Source organism: Procambarus clarkii, chromosome 3 (genome assembly GCF_040958095.1).
Source record: "Procambarus clarkii isolate CNS0578487 chromosome 3, FALCON_Pclarkii_2.0, whole genome shotgun sequence".
NCBI classification, from domain to species: domain Eukaryota; kingdom Metazoa; phylum Arthropoda; class Malacostraca; order Decapoda; family Cambaridae; genus Procambarus; species Procambarus clarkii.
In genome coordinates, this window is record NC_091152.1 from 42,027,799 (window position 1) to 42,044,161 (window position 16,363).

Consider the following 16,363-nt stretch of genomic DNA (forward strand, 5'->3'; position numbering starts at 1 on the left):
TACCCACTGTACACAATGTCTTTCTCCCCTACAAGCGACGACTTCAGCCGGATTCTGTGACGACCGCTGTCGTTGGTGAAGCAGGAAGTGAAGCAGTTGAGTTGTCCAGCCACCCCAACGCCCTATCCTCAATTTGGCCGAATTGAGTACAGGAAGCGTCTTGACAGAGTGGCAGCTGGGTTCAGAATGATGCTTACACCGACGATTCCCGCGTCCTCCTCGAAATAACCAATGAGAGGAAGGCATACAGCGGCCTACCCCTCTCATCCAATCAGCGACGGTGTAGCAAGGCCCCTAGGGCAGTTCAAAGATGGCCAACCAACATGGCGGCTCAAGATGTTTACTAAGATGGCGGCTGTTTCCATGACGACGACTCAAGTAGCCAGCGCGGGAGGCCCACAGCTCACCCACGCCTGCGGCCTAGCTATTCCCGTGCAAAGTGAAGTCTCGCTTCACACCATACAATTAGACGATGCTATCGGGTCTAGCACTGTCCACAGACGTGCTACCCCAACCAGGGTATCTTTCTGGACTGCTGATGACTGGGGCTCTCACATGAGCCCAAACACTAGATGTTTCGGTTGCTGGTTACCAAACTTAAGTCCGCCCACTTAACAAGTGCACTTAACAAGTGTACTGGCTCCCACAGGCATAAGAGCACTATTGTAAGTGAGCTGGTGAACCATCTCCTCACAGTTGCATTGTCCCTCTTACGGTCGTGCATGTTCTTCTTGAATGTCCTGACTTCCAGGACGAGCGTGTGTCTTGCTTTCCGACCGCCCCTCGCGGTCACCTGTCCCTCAATAGAATTCTTGGTGACTCGGATACTTTTGATATCGTTCGCCTTATGCGTTTTTGTTCTCGTATTGGCATCCTTGGTGATATATAGCGCCCTCTGATTATACTGCGCATTTGATGGTGCTACATAGCCTTCCTAGTTTGGTGCCTTCTTTTGATAATTACTTTACTTTACTTTAAGAAATATCGAAGCCACATCTAATAACTTCTAAATATAACAAAACCTATTATATTGAAAATTATACGAATCTCAACATAACACTAGACTTTCCAACATTGTATTGGGTGAAGGTTGAGAACACTGTACTGATGCTTCTCACTTTCCATCCTGACACTTCCGTTCTAACCCTTTAAGAACTTATCCTCGTCCAAGTATGTGATTCTTGTCCCGGTTTTAAGCCTATAAAACGGTCGATGATAGAACAAATATATCAGAGAGCAGATTAAGGTGATCTAGAGTGGTCCTCTGCCACAACACTGACATCATAGTGCTGAATTCAGAGTAATTAATGCTGACTCTTACTTTAATAATGCAAATTCCATCCAAGAGAGCCAAATTACCTCTGGTATAAATGGACTTTAATTAGTGCGGATTCAATATGTTCCAAAGCCTGGACCGTCAGCCCTATAGCTGTCCACACAGATTTTTGTTAATTTCGTCACGGTAAAATAAGATATCTCAATTTATAATGTTATTAATTTATTTTTAAGTGTTCTTATTGAGTTACGTCCAAGTAGCCCGCGGTTTTTGGGTTCCTTTTGTATTTATTTACAATTTATCATATCAACATTTTGTAAAGTGATTTTTCATAATTGTGAGTCAGGTTGTTATAAAAAATAGTTTAGAAATAATCAGTGTTGACACCAGCTCATCTTCTGCAAGGGTGGGGAGCGTACTCACGATCCAGCAGACATTCCCTCTCTGGATCACGACACTGAGGCGCTAGAACATTGGCTGCTCTTTGGTCACTGGTTTGTCTACCAAGTTCTTGCTCCAACTTCTTCAAGAACTTAAAGTGCATATTCAACATTTAAAAGATTCTTTGAGCCTCTTAGCACCAAGCAGTAATCTATGTCCCCCCAGGCGTCGAAACTTATTGGTGTTCTGAGTCTCTCGGAAAGTTACAGGTCAGCAAACATCAGATACACTTTACTGCAGACTGACACCAGCCTGCGTGTGGGTGCTTGTCTCTGGCTGATGACTAGACGGAATCCAGGCTTCTGTTTTTTTGTATAATCCCATAAGGAACACTAAGGGAATGTCCCATAGTCCCACCTACTAAAATCTTTCATGGGAACTTGTTTTCAACGACCCGCAAAACGGAGTAGAGCCCGAGAAGATCTGAACGAGAGAATAGTGACCAAACCTGTACTGTAAAGTAATTTCTGGTCTCGATATACCACAGGAATTAGAACACAACCATCGTGCTCGCGAACACGATGGCTGTGTTCCGACACTAAACAAAACAATTTTGAAAGAGAAGAATTCAATGATCTCGATATATTGGCAAGACAGAAACATCTTGCAGAATGTTTAACAATGCACAAACAACAAGGATCCATCAACGATCACTCAATCTCCACAAACACCAATTGCCTTCAGATAATAGTCTGTGAATGTTTTCATTCAAATTAAAGTATTATGAGCATAGGAAACTTCTAAATTTTCTATTATCTCATCAATAGTAATTAGGGCTTTCCGGATCAGTATTCCTCAGTGTATTGAGAGACATTGACAACAAAATACGAGATATCAGAGCTGACTGATAATACTCTTCAAGGAAAGACAGGAATATTTAAATCTTTTTGGAAAATATTATATTAAGCCTTTCCTGTTCAGATATATTAGCAAGGATCTCTCTCAGATCTGTGTAATGTTAATCATACTTATAAGAATTTTAGTATTAGTCAATATTCATTAATTAGGAATTTACAGGTGAAGTTTTCAAACAGGTCATGAAACTAACGTGTTGGACTTGTATGTAAGAGAACATGATATAGGACTTGCACATAAGAGAGCATGATATTGGACTTGCACGTAAGAGAGCATGATATTGGACTTGCACTTAAAAGAACATGATATTGGACTTACACGTAAGAGAACATGATATTTGAAATTATTTCATCAATGTTAAAAAGAGTAGACTCAGCAAATCATTCATGGACATAACACATTTATTTTTAAATGAACTTTACTCATATTTAGGACTGAACACGATAGACATATTGTTTGAAAAAATCTCAGAAACTCTTGAAATGAATAATTCTCAGTGAGTTTCGTGACTGACGTTTGAAACATTGTATTAACAAAGCTTAGAATACTCCAACTATGTTGAAATGCTGAGGTACATGGCAGCATAGCGCAGGTGACCTGTTGGGGTCGTCAGTAAGGGCAGCGCCCCCCCCCCCTCCCCCATGCTTAGGTATTTGGTCCACACAGTGACACATATTTGACAGATATTGCGAGAGTAAGATATCACTGGATATCTGTTCCTAGACGTAGGAGAACTTGAACAATAAACACGTCCAGAAGAGCCAGTCATATATCAATAGCCAGTCATATATATTAATAGCCAGACACATATATATATAAACGTTCAGTCATATATATGATGGTAGCATGCTAGGTACGGCCAGTTAACTGCCCCACTCACCATCTCGGTCAGCCAATCAGAATGCTGGATCTCACTAGACCATTCCCTCCCTTTAGTTCTGCCGCTGATGACGTTCAGTTGAACTTTTTACAATGTGTCACACTCAGTATAGGTTCAAAAATATTCTTCCAACGTAAAATTTCGAAACTTCCTTCCCAAGTTTTCATGAATAATCAATGATAAACAGAAATTGTTGTGTCTGAAAACATGTGGAGTAAATTATTATCATTTAAACGAATAATGAAATAATTTTTTCACATGCAGGTAATAGAGATCAGACAGCCGTTTGTTGAACGAAATAAATAATGAAATGTATCGTAGCTGGGGCGAGGGAGGGAATTATCAGAGAAAAGCACCAAGCCATTACTTGTATATAGCACTGGGAAGGGGTCAGGATAAGGATTTGGGATGGGACGAAGGGAAGGAATGGTGTCCCAACCACTTGGTTGACGGTCTGGAATTGAACGCCGACCTGCATGAGGCGAGACCGTCGCTCTACCGTCCAGCCCAAGTGGGTGAACTCGCTGGCGCGAGATGCGAGAAACACTTTATGAAACAAGATTTTTGGACACGTGAAATCTGTTCCACTAAGGAGAGGCGGCGGAGAACTTCATTTGGGCAGGAATATATTCTGATTAACAGGAGATATAACCAGGAGTATAACCAGACATTAACATTTGAAGAAAGAAAATGTCTGATTTTAACTTAAGTGAACTTGAAAGAGCTTTGGTGACCAGGTCCAGTGTTGGCCTGGTGACCAGGTCCAGTGTTGGCCTGGTGACCAGGTCCAGTGTTGGCCTGGTGACCAGGTCCAGTGTTGGCCTGGTGACCAGGTCCAGTGTTGGCCTGGTGACCAGGTCCAGTGTTGGCCTGGTGACCAGGTCCAGTGTTTGCCTGGTGACCAGGTCCAGTGTTGACCTGGTGACCAGGTCCAGTGTTGACCTGGTGACCAGGTCCAGTGTTGGCCTGGTGGCCAGGTCCAGTGTTGGCCTGGTGACCAGGTCCAGTGTTGGCCTGGTGGCCAGGTCCAGTGTTGGCCGCCCTGGTGACCAGGACCAGTGTTGGCCTGGTGACCAGGTCCAGTGTTGGCCTGGTGACCAGGTCCAGTGTTGGCCTGGTGACCAGGTCCAGTGTTGGCCTGGTGACCAGGTCCAGTGTTGGCCTGGTGACCAGGTCCAGTGTTGGCCTGGTGACCAGGTCCAGTGTTGGCCTGGTGACCAGGTCCAGTGTTAGCCTGGTGACCAGGTCCAGTGTTGGCCTGGTGACCAGGTCCAGTGTTGACCTGGTGACCAGGTCCAGTGTTGACCTGGTGACCAGGTCCAGTGTTGGCCTGGTGGCCAGGTCCAGTGTTGGCCTGGTGACCAGGTCCAGTGTTGGCCTGGTGGCCAGGTCCAGTGTTGGCCGCCCTGGTGACCAGGACCAGTGTTGGCCTGGTGACCAGGTCCAGTGTTGGCCCGGTGACCAGGTCCAGTGTTGGCCTGGTGGCCAGGTCCAGTGTTGGCCCTGGTGACCAGGACCAGTGTTGGCCTGGTGACCAGGTCCAGTGTTGGCCTGGTGGCCAGGTCCAGTGTTGGCCCTGGTGACCAGGACCAGTGTTGGCCTGGTGACCAGGTCCAGTGTTGGCCTGGTGGCCAGGTCCAGTGTTGGCCTGGTGACCAGGTCCTGTGTTGGCCTGGTGACCAGGTCCAGTGTTGGCCCTGGTGACCAGGTCCTGTGTTGGCCTGGTGACCAGGTCCAGTGTTGGCCTGGTGACCAGGTCCAGTGTTGGCCTGGTGGCCAGGTCCAGTGTTGGCCTGGTGACCAGGTCCAGTGTTGGCCTGGTGACCAGGTCCAGTGTTAGCCTGGTGACCAGGACCAGTGTTGGCCTGGTGGCCAGGTCCAGTGTTGGCCGCCCTGGTGACCAGGTCCAGTGTTGGCCTGGTGACCAGGTCCAGTGTTGGCCTGGTGACCAGGTCCAGTGTTGGCCTGGTGACCAGGTCCAGTGTTGGCCTGGTGGCCAGGTCCAGTGTTGGCCTGGTGACCAGGTCCAGTGTTGGCCTGGTGACCAGGTCCAGTGTTGGTCTGGTTACCAGGTCCAGTGTTGGCCTGGAGACCAGGTCCAGTGTTGGCCCTGGTGACCAGGTCCAGTGCTGGCCTGGTGACCAGGTCCAGTGTTGGCCTGGTGACCAGGTCCAGTGTCGGCCTGGTGACCAGGTCCAGTGTTGGCCTGGTGACCAGGTCCAGTGTTGGCCTGGTGGCCAGGTCCAGTGTTGGCCTGGTGACCAGGTCCAGTGTTGGCCGGGTGGCCAGGTCCAGTGTTGGCCTGGTGACCAGGTCCAGTGTTGACCTGGTGACCAGGTCCAGTGTTGGCCCTGTTGACCAGGACCAGTGTTGGCCTGGTGACCAGGACCAGTGTTGGCCTGGTGGCCAGGTCAAGTGTTGGCCGCCCTGGTGACCAGGACCAGTGTTGGCCTGGTGACCAGGTCCAGTGTTGGCCGCCATGGTGACCAGGACCAGTGTTGGCCTGGTGACCAGGTCCAGTGTTGGCCGCCATGGTGACCAGGACCAGTGTTAGCCTGGTGACCAGGTCCAGTGTTGGCCCTGGTGACCAGGACCAGTGTTGGCCTGGTGACCAGGTCCAGTGTTGGCCTGGTGACCAGGACCAGTGTTGGCCTGGTGACCAGGTCCAGTGTTGGCCTGGTGACCAGGACCAGTGTTGGCCTGGTGACCAGGTCCAGTGTTGGCCGCCCTGGTGACCAGGACCAGTGTTGGCCTGGTGACCAGGTCCAGTGTTGGCCGCCCTGGTGACCAGGACCAGTGTTGGCCTGGTGACCAGGTCCAGTGTTGGCCGCCCTGGTGACCAGGACCAGTGTTGGCCTGGTGACCAGGTCCAGTGTTGGCCTGGTGGCCAGGCCCAGTGTTGGCCTGGTGACCAGGTCCAGTGTTGGCCTGGTGACCAGGTCCAGTGTTGGCCTGGTGACCAGGTCCAGTGTTGGCCCTGGTGACCAGGACCAGTGTTGGCCTGGTGACCAGGTCCAGTGTTGGTCGGGTGGCCAGGACCAGTGTTGGCCCTGGTGACCAGGTCCGGTGTTGGCCTGGTGACCAGGTCCAGTGTTGGCCTGGTGACCAGGTCCGGTGTTGGCCTGGTGACCAGGTCCAGTGTTGGCCCTGGTGACCAGGTCCAGTGTAAGCCTGGTGACCAGGTCCAGTGTTGGCCTGGTGACCAGGTCCAGTGTTGGCCTGGTGACCAGGTCCAGTGTTGGCCTGGTGGCCAGGTCCAGTGTTGGCCTGGTGACCAGGTCCAGTGTTGGCCTGGTGACCAGGTCCAGTGTTGGCCTGGTGACCAGGTCCAGTGTTAGCCTGGTGACCAGGTCCAGTGTTGGCCTGGTGACCAGGTCCGGAGTTAGCCTGGTGACCAGGTCCAGTGTTGGCCTGGTGACCAGGTAAAGTGTTGGCCCTGGTGACCAGGCCCAGTGTTGGACTGGTGACCAGGTCCAGTGTTGGCCTGGTGACCAGGTCCAGTGTTGGCCTGGTGACCAGGTCCAGTGTTGGCCTGGTGACCAGGTCCAGTGTTGGCCTGGTGACCAGGTCCAGTGTTGGCCGGGTGGCCAGGTTCAGTGTTAGCCTGGTGACCAGGTCCAGTGTTGACCTGGTGACCAGGTCCAGTGTTGGCTTGGTGACCAGGTCCAGTGTTGGCCTGGTGACCAGGTCCAGTGTTGGCCTTGGTGACCAGGTCCAGTGTTGGCCTGGTGACCAGGTCCAGTGGTGGCCCGGTGAACAGGTCCAGTGTTTGCCTGGTGACCAGGTCCAGTGTTGGCCCTGGTGACCAGGTCCAGTGTTGGCCTGGTGACCAGGTCCAGTGTTGACCTGGTGACCAGGTCCAGTGTTGACCTTTTGACCAGGTCCAGTGTTGGCCTGGTGGCCAGGTCCAGTGTTGGCCTGGTGCCCAGGTCCAGTGTTGGCCTGGTGGCCAGGTCCAGTGTTGGCCGCCCTAGTGACCAGGACCAGTGTTGGCCTGGTGACCAGGTCCAGTGTTGGCCTGGTGACCAGGTCCAGTGTTGGCCTGGTGACCAGGTCCAGTGTTGGCCCTGGTGACCAGGACCAGTGTTGGCCTGGTGACCAGGTCCAGTGTTGGCCTGGTGGCCAGGTCCAGTGTTGGCCTGGTGATCAGGTCCTGTGTTGGCCTGGTGACCAGGTCCAGTGTTGGCCCTGGTGACCAGGTCCTGTGTTGGCCTGGTGACCAGGTCCAGTGTTGGCCTGGTGACCAGGTCCAGTGTTGGCCTGGTGACCAGGTCCAGTGTTGGCCTGGTGACCAGGTCCAGTGTTGGTCGGGTGGCCAGGTCCAGTGTTGGCCCTGGTGACCAGGTCCGGTGTTGGCCTGGTGACCAGGTCCGGTGTTGGCCTGGTGACCAGGTCCAGTGTTGGCCCTGGTGACCAGGTCCGGTGTTGGCCTGGTGACCAGGTCCGGTGTTGGCCTGGTGGCCAGGTCCAGTGTTGGCCCTGGTGACCAGGTCCAGTGTTGGCCTGGTGGCCAGGTCCAGTGTTGGCCTGGTGACCAGGTCCAGTGTTGGCCTGGTGACCAGGTCCAGTGTTGGCCTGGTGACCAGGTCCAGTGTAGGCCTGGTGACCAGGTCCAGTGTTGGTCGGGTGGCCAGGTCCAGTGTTGGCCTGGTGGCCAGGTCCAGTGTTGGCCTGGTGACCAGGTCCAGTGTTGGCCTGGTGACGAGGACCAGTGTTGGCCTGGTGGCCAGGTCCAGTGTTGGCCGCCCTGGTGACCAGGTCCAGTGTTGGCCTGGTGACCAGGTCCAGTGTTGGCCTGGTGACCAGGTCCATTGTTGGCCTGGTGACCAGGTCCAGTGTTGGCCTGGTGACCAGGTCCAGTGTTGGCCTGGTGACCAGGTCCAGTGTTGGCCTGGTGACCAGGTCCAATGTTGGCCTGGTGACCAGGTCCAGTGTTGGCCCTGGTGACCAGGTCCAGTGTTGGCCTGGTGACCAGGTCCAGTGTTGGCCTGGTGACCAGGTCCAGTGTTGGTCTGGTGGCCAGGTCCAGTGTTGGCCCTGGTGACCAGGTCCGGTGTTGGCCTGGTGACCAGGTCCAGTGTTGGCCTGGTGACCAGGTCCAGTGTTGACCTGGTGACCAGGTCCAGTGTTGGCCTGGTGACCAGGTCCAGTGTTGGCCTGGTGACCAGGTCCAGTGTTGGCCTGGTGACCAGGTCCAGTGTTGGCCTGGTGACCAGGTCCAGTGTTGGCCTGGTGACCAGGTCCAGTGTTGGCCTGGTGACCAGGTCCAGTGTTGGCCTGGTGACCAGGTCCAGTGTTGACCTGGTGACCAGGTCCAGTGTTGACCTGGTGAACAGGTCCAGTGTTGGCCTGGTGGCCAGGTCCAGTGTTGGCCTGGTGACCAGGTCCAGTGTTGGCCTGGTGGCCAGGTCCAGTGTTGGCCGCCCTGGTGACCATGACCAGTGTTGGCCTGGTGACCAGGTCCAGTGTTGGCCTGGTGACCAGGTCCAGTGTTGGCCTGGTGGCCAGGTCCAGTGTTGGCCCTGGTGACCAGGACCAGTGTTGGCCTGGTGACCAGGTCCAGTGTTGGCCTGGTGGCCAGGTCCAGTGTTGGCCCTGGTGACCAGGACCAGTGTTGGCCTGGTGACCAGGTCCAGTGTTGGCCTGGTGGCCAGGTCCAGTGTTGGCCTGGTGACCAGGTCCTGTGTTGGCCTGGTGACCAGGTCCAGTGTTGGCCCTGGTGACCAGGTCCTGTGTTGGCCTGGTGACCAGGTCCAGTGTTGGCCTGGTGACCAGGTCCAGTGTTGGCCTGGTGACCAGGTCCAGTGTTGGCCTGGTGGCCAGGTCCAGTGTTGGCCTGGTGACCAGGTCCAGTGTTGGCCTGGTGACCAGGTCCAGTGTTAGCCTGGTGACCAGGACCAGTGTTGGCCTGGTGGCCAGGTCCAGTGTTGGCCGCCCTGGTGACCAGGTCCAGTGTTGGCCTGGTGACCAGGTCCAGTGTTGGCCTGGTGACCAGGTCCAGTGTTGGCCTGGTGACCAGGTCCAGTGTTGGCCTGGTGACCAGGTCCAGTGTTGGCCTGGTGACCAGGTCCAGTGTTGGTCTGGTTACCAGGTCCAGTGTTGGCCTGGAGACCAGGTCCAGTGTTGGCCGTGGTGACCAGGTCCAGTGCTGGCCTGGTGACCAGGTCCAGTGTTGGCCTGGTGACCAGGTCCAGTGTCGGCCTGGTGACCAGGTCCAGTGTTGGCCTGGTGACCAGGTCCAGTGTTGGCCTGGTGGCCAGGTCCAGTGTTGGCCTGGTGACCAGGTCCAGTGTTGGCCGGGTGGCCAGGTCCAGTGTTGGCCTGGTGACCAGGTCCAGTGTTGACCTGGTGACCAGGTCTAGTGTTGGCCCTGGTGACCAGGACCAGTGTTCGCCTGGTGACCAGGTCCAGTGTTGGCCTGGTGACCAGGACCAGTGTTGGCCTGGTGGCCAGGTCAAGTGTTGGCCGCCCTGGTGACCAGGACCAGTGTTGGCCTGGTGACCAGGTCCAGTGTTGGCCGCCATGGTGACCAGGACCAGTGTTGGCCTGGTGACCAGGTCCAGTGTTGGCCGCCATGGTGACCAGGACCAGTGTTAGCCTGGTGACCAGGTCCAGTGTTGGCCCTGGTGACCAGGACCAGTGTTGGCCTGGTGACCAGGTCCAGTGTTGGCCTGGTGACCAGGACCAGTGTTGGCCTGGTGACCAGGTCCAGTGTTGGCCTGGTGACCAGGACCAGTGTTGGCCTGGTGACCAGGTCCAGTGTTGGCCTGGTGACCAGGACCAGTGTTGGCCTGGTGACCAGGTCCAGTGTTGGCCGCCCTGGTGACCAGGACCAGTGTTGGCCTGGTGACCAGGTCCAGTGTTGGCCGCCCTGGTGACCAGGACCAGTGTTGGCCTGGTGACCAGGTCCAGTGTTGGCCGCCCTGGTGACCAGGACCAGTGTTGGCCTGGTGACCAGGTCCAGTGTTGGCCTGGTGGCCAGGCCCAGTGTTGGCCTCCTGACCAGGTCCAGTGTTGGCCTGGTGACCAGGTCCAGTGTTGGCCTGGTGACCAGGTCCAGTGTTGGCCCTGGTGACCAGGACCAGTGTTGGCCTGGTGACCAGGTCCAGTGTTGGTCGGGTGGCCAGGTCCAGTGTTGGCCCTGGTGACCAGGTCCGGTGTTGGCCTGGTGACCAGGTCCAGTGTTGGCCTGGTGACCAGGTCCGGTGTTGGCCTGGTGACCAGGTCCAGTGTTGGCCCTGGTGACCAGGTCCAGTGTAAGCCTGGTGACCAGGTCCAGTGTTGGCCTGGTGACCAGGTCCAGTGTTGGCCTGGTGACCAGGTCCAGTGTTGGCCTGGTGGCCAGGTCCAGTGTTGGCCTGGTGACCAGGTCCAGTGTTGGCCTGGTGACCAGGTCCAGTGTTGGCCTGGTGACCAGGTCCAGTGTTGGCCTGGTGACCAGGTCCAGTGTTGGCCTGGTGACCAGGTCCGGAGTTAGCCTGGTGGCCAGGTCTAGTGTTGGCCTGGTGACCAGGTCCAGTGTTGGCCCTGGTGACCAGGCCCAGTGTTGGCCTGGTGACCAGGTCCAGTGTTGGCCTGGTGACCAGGTCCAGTGTTGGCCTGGTGACCAGGTCCAGTGTTGGCCTGGTGACCAGGTCCAGTGTTGGCCTGGTGACCAGGTCCAGTGTTGGCCGGGTGGCCAGGTTCAGTGTTAGCCTGGTGACCAGGTCTAGTGTTGACCTGGTGACCAGGTCCAGTGTTGGCTTGGTGACCAGGTCCAGTGTTGGCCTGGTGACCAGGTCCAGTGTTGGCCTTGGTGACCAGGTCCAGTGTTGGCCTGGTGACCAGGTCCAGTGGTGGCCCGGTGAACAGGTCCAGTGTTTGCCTGGTGACCAGGTCCAGTGTTGGCCCTGGTGACCAGGTCCAGTGTTGGCCTGGTGACCAGGTCCAGTGTTGACCTGGTGACCAGGTCCAGTGTTGACCTTTTGACCAGGTCCAGTGTTGGCCTGGTGGCCAGGTCCAGTGTTGGCCTGGTGCCCAGGTCCAGTGTTGGCCTGGTGGCCAGGTCCAGTGTTGGCCGCCCTAGTGACCAGGACCAGTGTTGGCCTGGTGACCAGGTCCAGTGTTGGCCTGGTGACCAGGTCCGGTGTTGGCCCTGGTGACCAGGACCAGTGTTGGCCTGGTGACCAGGTCCAGTGTTGGCCTGGTGGCCAGGTCCAGTGTTGGCCTGGTGACCAGGTCCAGTGTTGGCCTGGTGACCAGGTCCAGTGTTGGCCCTGGTGACCAGGACCAGTGTTGGCCTGGTGACCAGGTCCAGTGTTGGCCTGGTGGCCAGGTCCAGTGTTGGCCTGGTGATCAGGTCCTGTGTTGGCCTGGTGACCAGGTCCAGTGTTGGCCCTGGTGACCAGGTCCTGTGTTGGCCTGGTGACCAGGTCCAGTGTTGGCCTGGTGACCAGGTCCAGTGTTGGCCTGGTGACCAGGTCCAGTGTTGGTCGGGTGGCCAGGTCCAGTGTTGGCCCTGGTGACCAGGTCCGGTGTTGGCCTGGTGACCAGGTCCGGTGTTGGCCTGGTGACCAGGTCCAGTGTTGGCCCTGGTGACCAGGTCCGGTGTTGGCCTGGTGACCAGGTCCGGTGTTGGCCTGGTGGCCAGGTCCAGTGTTGGCCCTGGTGACCAGGTCCAGTGTTGGCCTGGTGGCCAGGTCCAGTGTTGGCCTGGTGACCAGGTCCAGTGTTGGCCTGGTGACCAGGTCCAGTGTTGGCCTGGTGACCAGGTCCAGTGTAGGCCTGGTGACCAGGTCCAGTGTTGGTCGGGTGGCCAGGTCCAGTGTTGGCCTGGTGGCCAGGTCCAGTGTTGGCCTGGTGACCAGGTCCAGTGTTGGCCTGGTGACGAGGACCAGTGTTGGCCTGGTGGCCAGGTCCAGTGTTGGCCGCCCTGGTGACCAGGTCCAGTGTTGGCCTGGTGACCAGGTCCAGTGTTGGCCTGGTGACCAGGTCCATTGTTGGCCTGGTGACCAGGTCCAGTGTTGGCCTGGTGACCAGGTCCAGTGTTGGCCTGGTGACCAGGTCCAGTGTTGGCCTGGTGACCAGGTCCAATGTTGGCCTGGTGACCAGGTCCAGTGTTGGCCCTGGTGACCAGGTCCAGTGTTGGCCTGGTGACCAGGTCCAGTGTTGGCCTGGTGACCAGGTCCAGTGTTGGTCTGGTGGCCAGGTCCAGTGTTGGCCCTGGTGACCAGGTCCGGTGTTGGCCTGGTGACCAGGTCCAGTGTTGGCCTGGTGACCAGGTCCAGTGTTGACCTGGTGACCAGGTCCAGTGTTGGCCTGGTGACCAGGTCCAGTGTTGGCCTGGTGACCAGGTCCAGTGTTGGCCTGGTGACCAGGTCCAGTGTTGGCCTGGTGACGAAGGTCCAGTGTTGGCCTGGTGACCAGGTCCAGTGTTGGCCTGGTGACCAGGTCCAGTGTTGGCCTGGTGACCAGGTCCAGTGTTGACCTGGTGACCAGGTTCAGTGTTGACCTGGTGACCAGGTCCAGTGTTGGCCTGGTGGCCAGGTCCAGTGTTGGCCTGGTGACCAGGTCCAGTGTTGGCCTGGTGGCCAGGTCCAGTGTTGGCCGCCCTGGTGACCAGGACCAGTGTTGGCCTGGTGACCAGGTCCAGTGTTGGCCTGGTGACCAGGTCCAGTGTTGGCCTGGTGGCCAGGTCCAGTGTTGGCCCTGGTGACCAGGACCAGTGTTGGCCTGGTGACCAGGTCCAGTGTTGGCCTGGTGGCCAGGTCCAGTGTTGGCCCTGGTGACCAGGACCAGTGTTGGCCTGGTGACCAGGTCCAGTGTTGGCCTGGTGGCCAGGTTCAGTGTTGGCCTGGTGACCAGGTCCTGTGTTGGCCTGGTGACCAGGTCCAGTGTTGGCCCTGGTGACCAGGTCCTGTGTTGGCCTGGTGACCAGGTCCAGTGTTGGCCTGGTGACCAGGTCCAGTGTTGGCCTGGTGACCAGGTCCAGTGTTGGCCTGGTGGCCAGGTCCAGTGTTGGCCTGGTGACCAGGTCCAGTGTTGGCCTGGTGACCAGGTCCAGTGTTAGCCTGGTGACCAGGACCAGTGTTGGCCTGGTGGCCAGGTCCAGTGTTGGCCGCCTGGTGACCAGGTCCAGTGTTGGCCTGGTGACCAGGTCCAGTGTTGGCCTGGTGACCAGGTCCAGTGTTGGCCTGGTGACCAGGTCCAGTGTTGGCCTGGTGACCAGGTCCAGTGTTGGCCTGGTGACCAGGTCCCAGTGTTGGCCTGGTGACCAGGTCCAGTGTTGGTCTGGTTACCAGGTCCAGTGTTGGCCTGGAGACCAGGTCCAGTGTTGGCCCCTGGTGACCAGGTCCAGTTGGCCTGGTGACCAGGTCCAGTTTGCCTGGTGACCAGGTCCAGTGTTGGCCTGGTGACCAGGTTCCATTGTTTGGCCTGGTGACCAGGTCCAGTGTTGGCCTGGTGACCAGGTCCAGTGTTGGCCTGGTGGCCAGGTCCAGTGTTGGCCTGGTGACCAGGTCCAGTGTTGGCCGGGGTGGCCAGGTCCAGTGTTGGCCTGGTGACCAGGTCCAGTGTTGACCTGGTGACCAGGTCCAGTGTTGGCCCCTGGTGACCAGGACCAGTGTTCGCCTGGTGACCAGGTCCAGTGTTGGCCTGGATGACCAGGACCAGTGTTGGCCTGGTGGCCAGGTCAAGTGTTGGCCGCCCTGGTGACCAGGACCAGCGTTGGCCCTGGTGACCAGGTCCAGTGTATGGCCGCCATGGTGACCAGGTCCAGTGTTGGCCTGGTGACCAGGTCCAGTGTTGGCCTGGTGACCAGGTCCAGTGTTGGCCTGGTGACCAGGTCCAGTGTTGGCCTGGTGGACCAGGTCCAGTGTTGGCCTGGTGACCAGGTCCAGTGTTGGCCTGGTGACCAGGTCCAGTGTTGGCCTGGTGACCAGGTCCAGTGTTGGCCCTGGTGACCAGGTACCAGTGTTGGCCTGGTGACCAGGTCCAGTGTTGGCCCTGGTGACCAGGTCCAGTGTTGGCCTGGTGACCAGGTCCAGTGTTGCGCCTGGTGACCAGGTCCAGGTTGGCCTGGTGACCAGGTCCAGTGTTGGCCCTGGTGACCAGGTCCAGTGTTGGCCCTGGTGACCAGGTCCAGTGTTGGCCTGGTGACCAGGTCCAGTGTTGGCCTGGTGACCAGGTCCAGTGTTGGCCTGGTGACCAGGTCCAGTGTTGGCCTGGTGACCAGGTCCAGTGTTGGCCTGGTGACCAGGTCCAGTGTTGGCCTGGTGACCAGGTCCAGTGTTGGCCTGGTGACCAGGTCCAGTGTTGGCCCTGGTGACCAGGTCCGGTGTTGGCCTGGTGACCAGGTCCAGTGTTGGCCTGGTGACCAGGTCCAGGTGTTGGCCTGGTGACCAGGTCCCAGTGTTTGGCGCCTGTGACCAGGTCCAGTGTAAGCCTGGTGACCAGGTCCAGTGTTGGCCTGGTGACCAGGTCCAGTGTTGGCCTGGTGACCAGGTCCAGTGTTGGCCTGGTGGCCAGGTCCAGTGTTGCTGGTGGACCAGGTTCCAGTGTTGGCCTGGTGACCAGGTCCAGTGTTGCCTGGTGACCAGGTCCAGTGTTGGCCCTGTGACCAGGTACCAGTGTTGGCCTGTGACCAGTCAGTGTTGGCCCTGGGTGACCAGGTCCAGTGTTGGCCTGGTGACCAGGTCCGTGTTGGCTCGGTGACCAGGTCCAGTGTTTGGCTGGTGACAAGGTCCAGTTGTTGGCCCTGGTGACCAGGTCCAGTGTTGGCCTGGTGACCAGGTCCAGTGTTGAGCCTGGTGACCAGGTCCAGTGTTGGCCTGGTGACCAGGTCCAGTGTTAGCCTGGTGGACCAGGTCCAGTGTTGGCCTGGTGACCAGGGTCCAGTCAAGTGTTGCTGGTGACAGGTCCAGGTTTGGCCTGGTGGACCAGGTCCAGTGTTGGCCTGGTGACCAGGTCCAGTGTTGGCCTGGTGACCAGGTCCAGTGTTGGCCTGGTGACCAGGTCAAGTGTTGGCCTGGTGGCCAGGGTCCAGTGTTGGCCTGGTGACCAGGTCCGAGGTTGGCCTGGTGACCAGGTCCAGTGTTGGCCTGGTGACCAGGTCCAGTGTTGGGCCCTGGTGACCAGGTCCAGTGTTGGCCTGGTGACCAGGTCCAGTGTTGGCCTGGTGACCAGGTCCAGTGTTGGCCTGGTGACCAGGTCCAGTGTTGGCCTGGTGACCAGGTCCAGTGTTGGCCTGGTGACCAGGTTCCAGTGTTTTCCTGGGGGGGGGCCTGGTGACCAGGGTCCAGTGTTGGCCTGGTGACCAGGTCCAGTTGTTGCCCTGGTGACCAGGTCACAGTTGTTGGCCTGGTGGACCAGGTCCAGTGTTGGCCTGGTGGACCAGGTCCAGTGTTGGCCCTGGTGACCAGGTCCAGTGTTGGCCTGGTGACCAGGTCCAGTGTTGGCCTGGTGACCTAGGTCCAGTGTTGGGCCTGGTGACCAGGTCCAGTGTTGGCCTGGTGACCAGGTCCAGTGTTGGCCTGGTGACCAGGTCCAGTGTGGCCGCCCTTGGTGACCAGGTCCAGTGTTTGCCTGGGTGACCAGGTCCAGTGTTGGCCTGGTGACCAGGTCCAGTGTTGGCCTGGTGACCAGGTCCAGTGTTGGCCTGGTGCCAGGTCCAGTGTTGGCCTGGTGGCCAGGTCCAGTGTTGGCCTGGTGACCAGGTCCAGTGTTGGCCCTGGTGGACCAGGTCCAGTGTTGGCCCTGGTGACCAGGTCCAGTGTTGGCCTGGTGGACCAGGTCCAGTGTTGGCCTGGTGACCAGGTCCAGTGTTGGCCTGGTGACCAGGTCCAGTGTTGGCCCTGGTGACCAGGACCAGTGTTGGCCTGGTGACCAGGTCCAGTGTTGGCCCTGGTGACCAGGACCAGTGTTGGCCTGGTGAT

At 57.5% G+C, this 16,363-nt stretch overlaps 1 protein-coding gene across 1 annotated transcript in view; it reads left to right on the top strand.

Moving 5' to 3' along the window:
* The first annotated feature begins 348 nt into the window (after positions 1–348).
* Positions 349–16,363, top strand: part of LOC138368910 (calphotin-like) — a 20,587-nt gene continuing 4,572 nt past the window's right edge. Inside the window, exon 1 of the mRNA XM_069331632.1 lies at positions 349–519. Within this exon, the coding sequence (XP_069187733.1) occupies positions 349–519 (171 nt within the window). The remainder of the gene's footprint in view (positions 520–16,363) is intronic.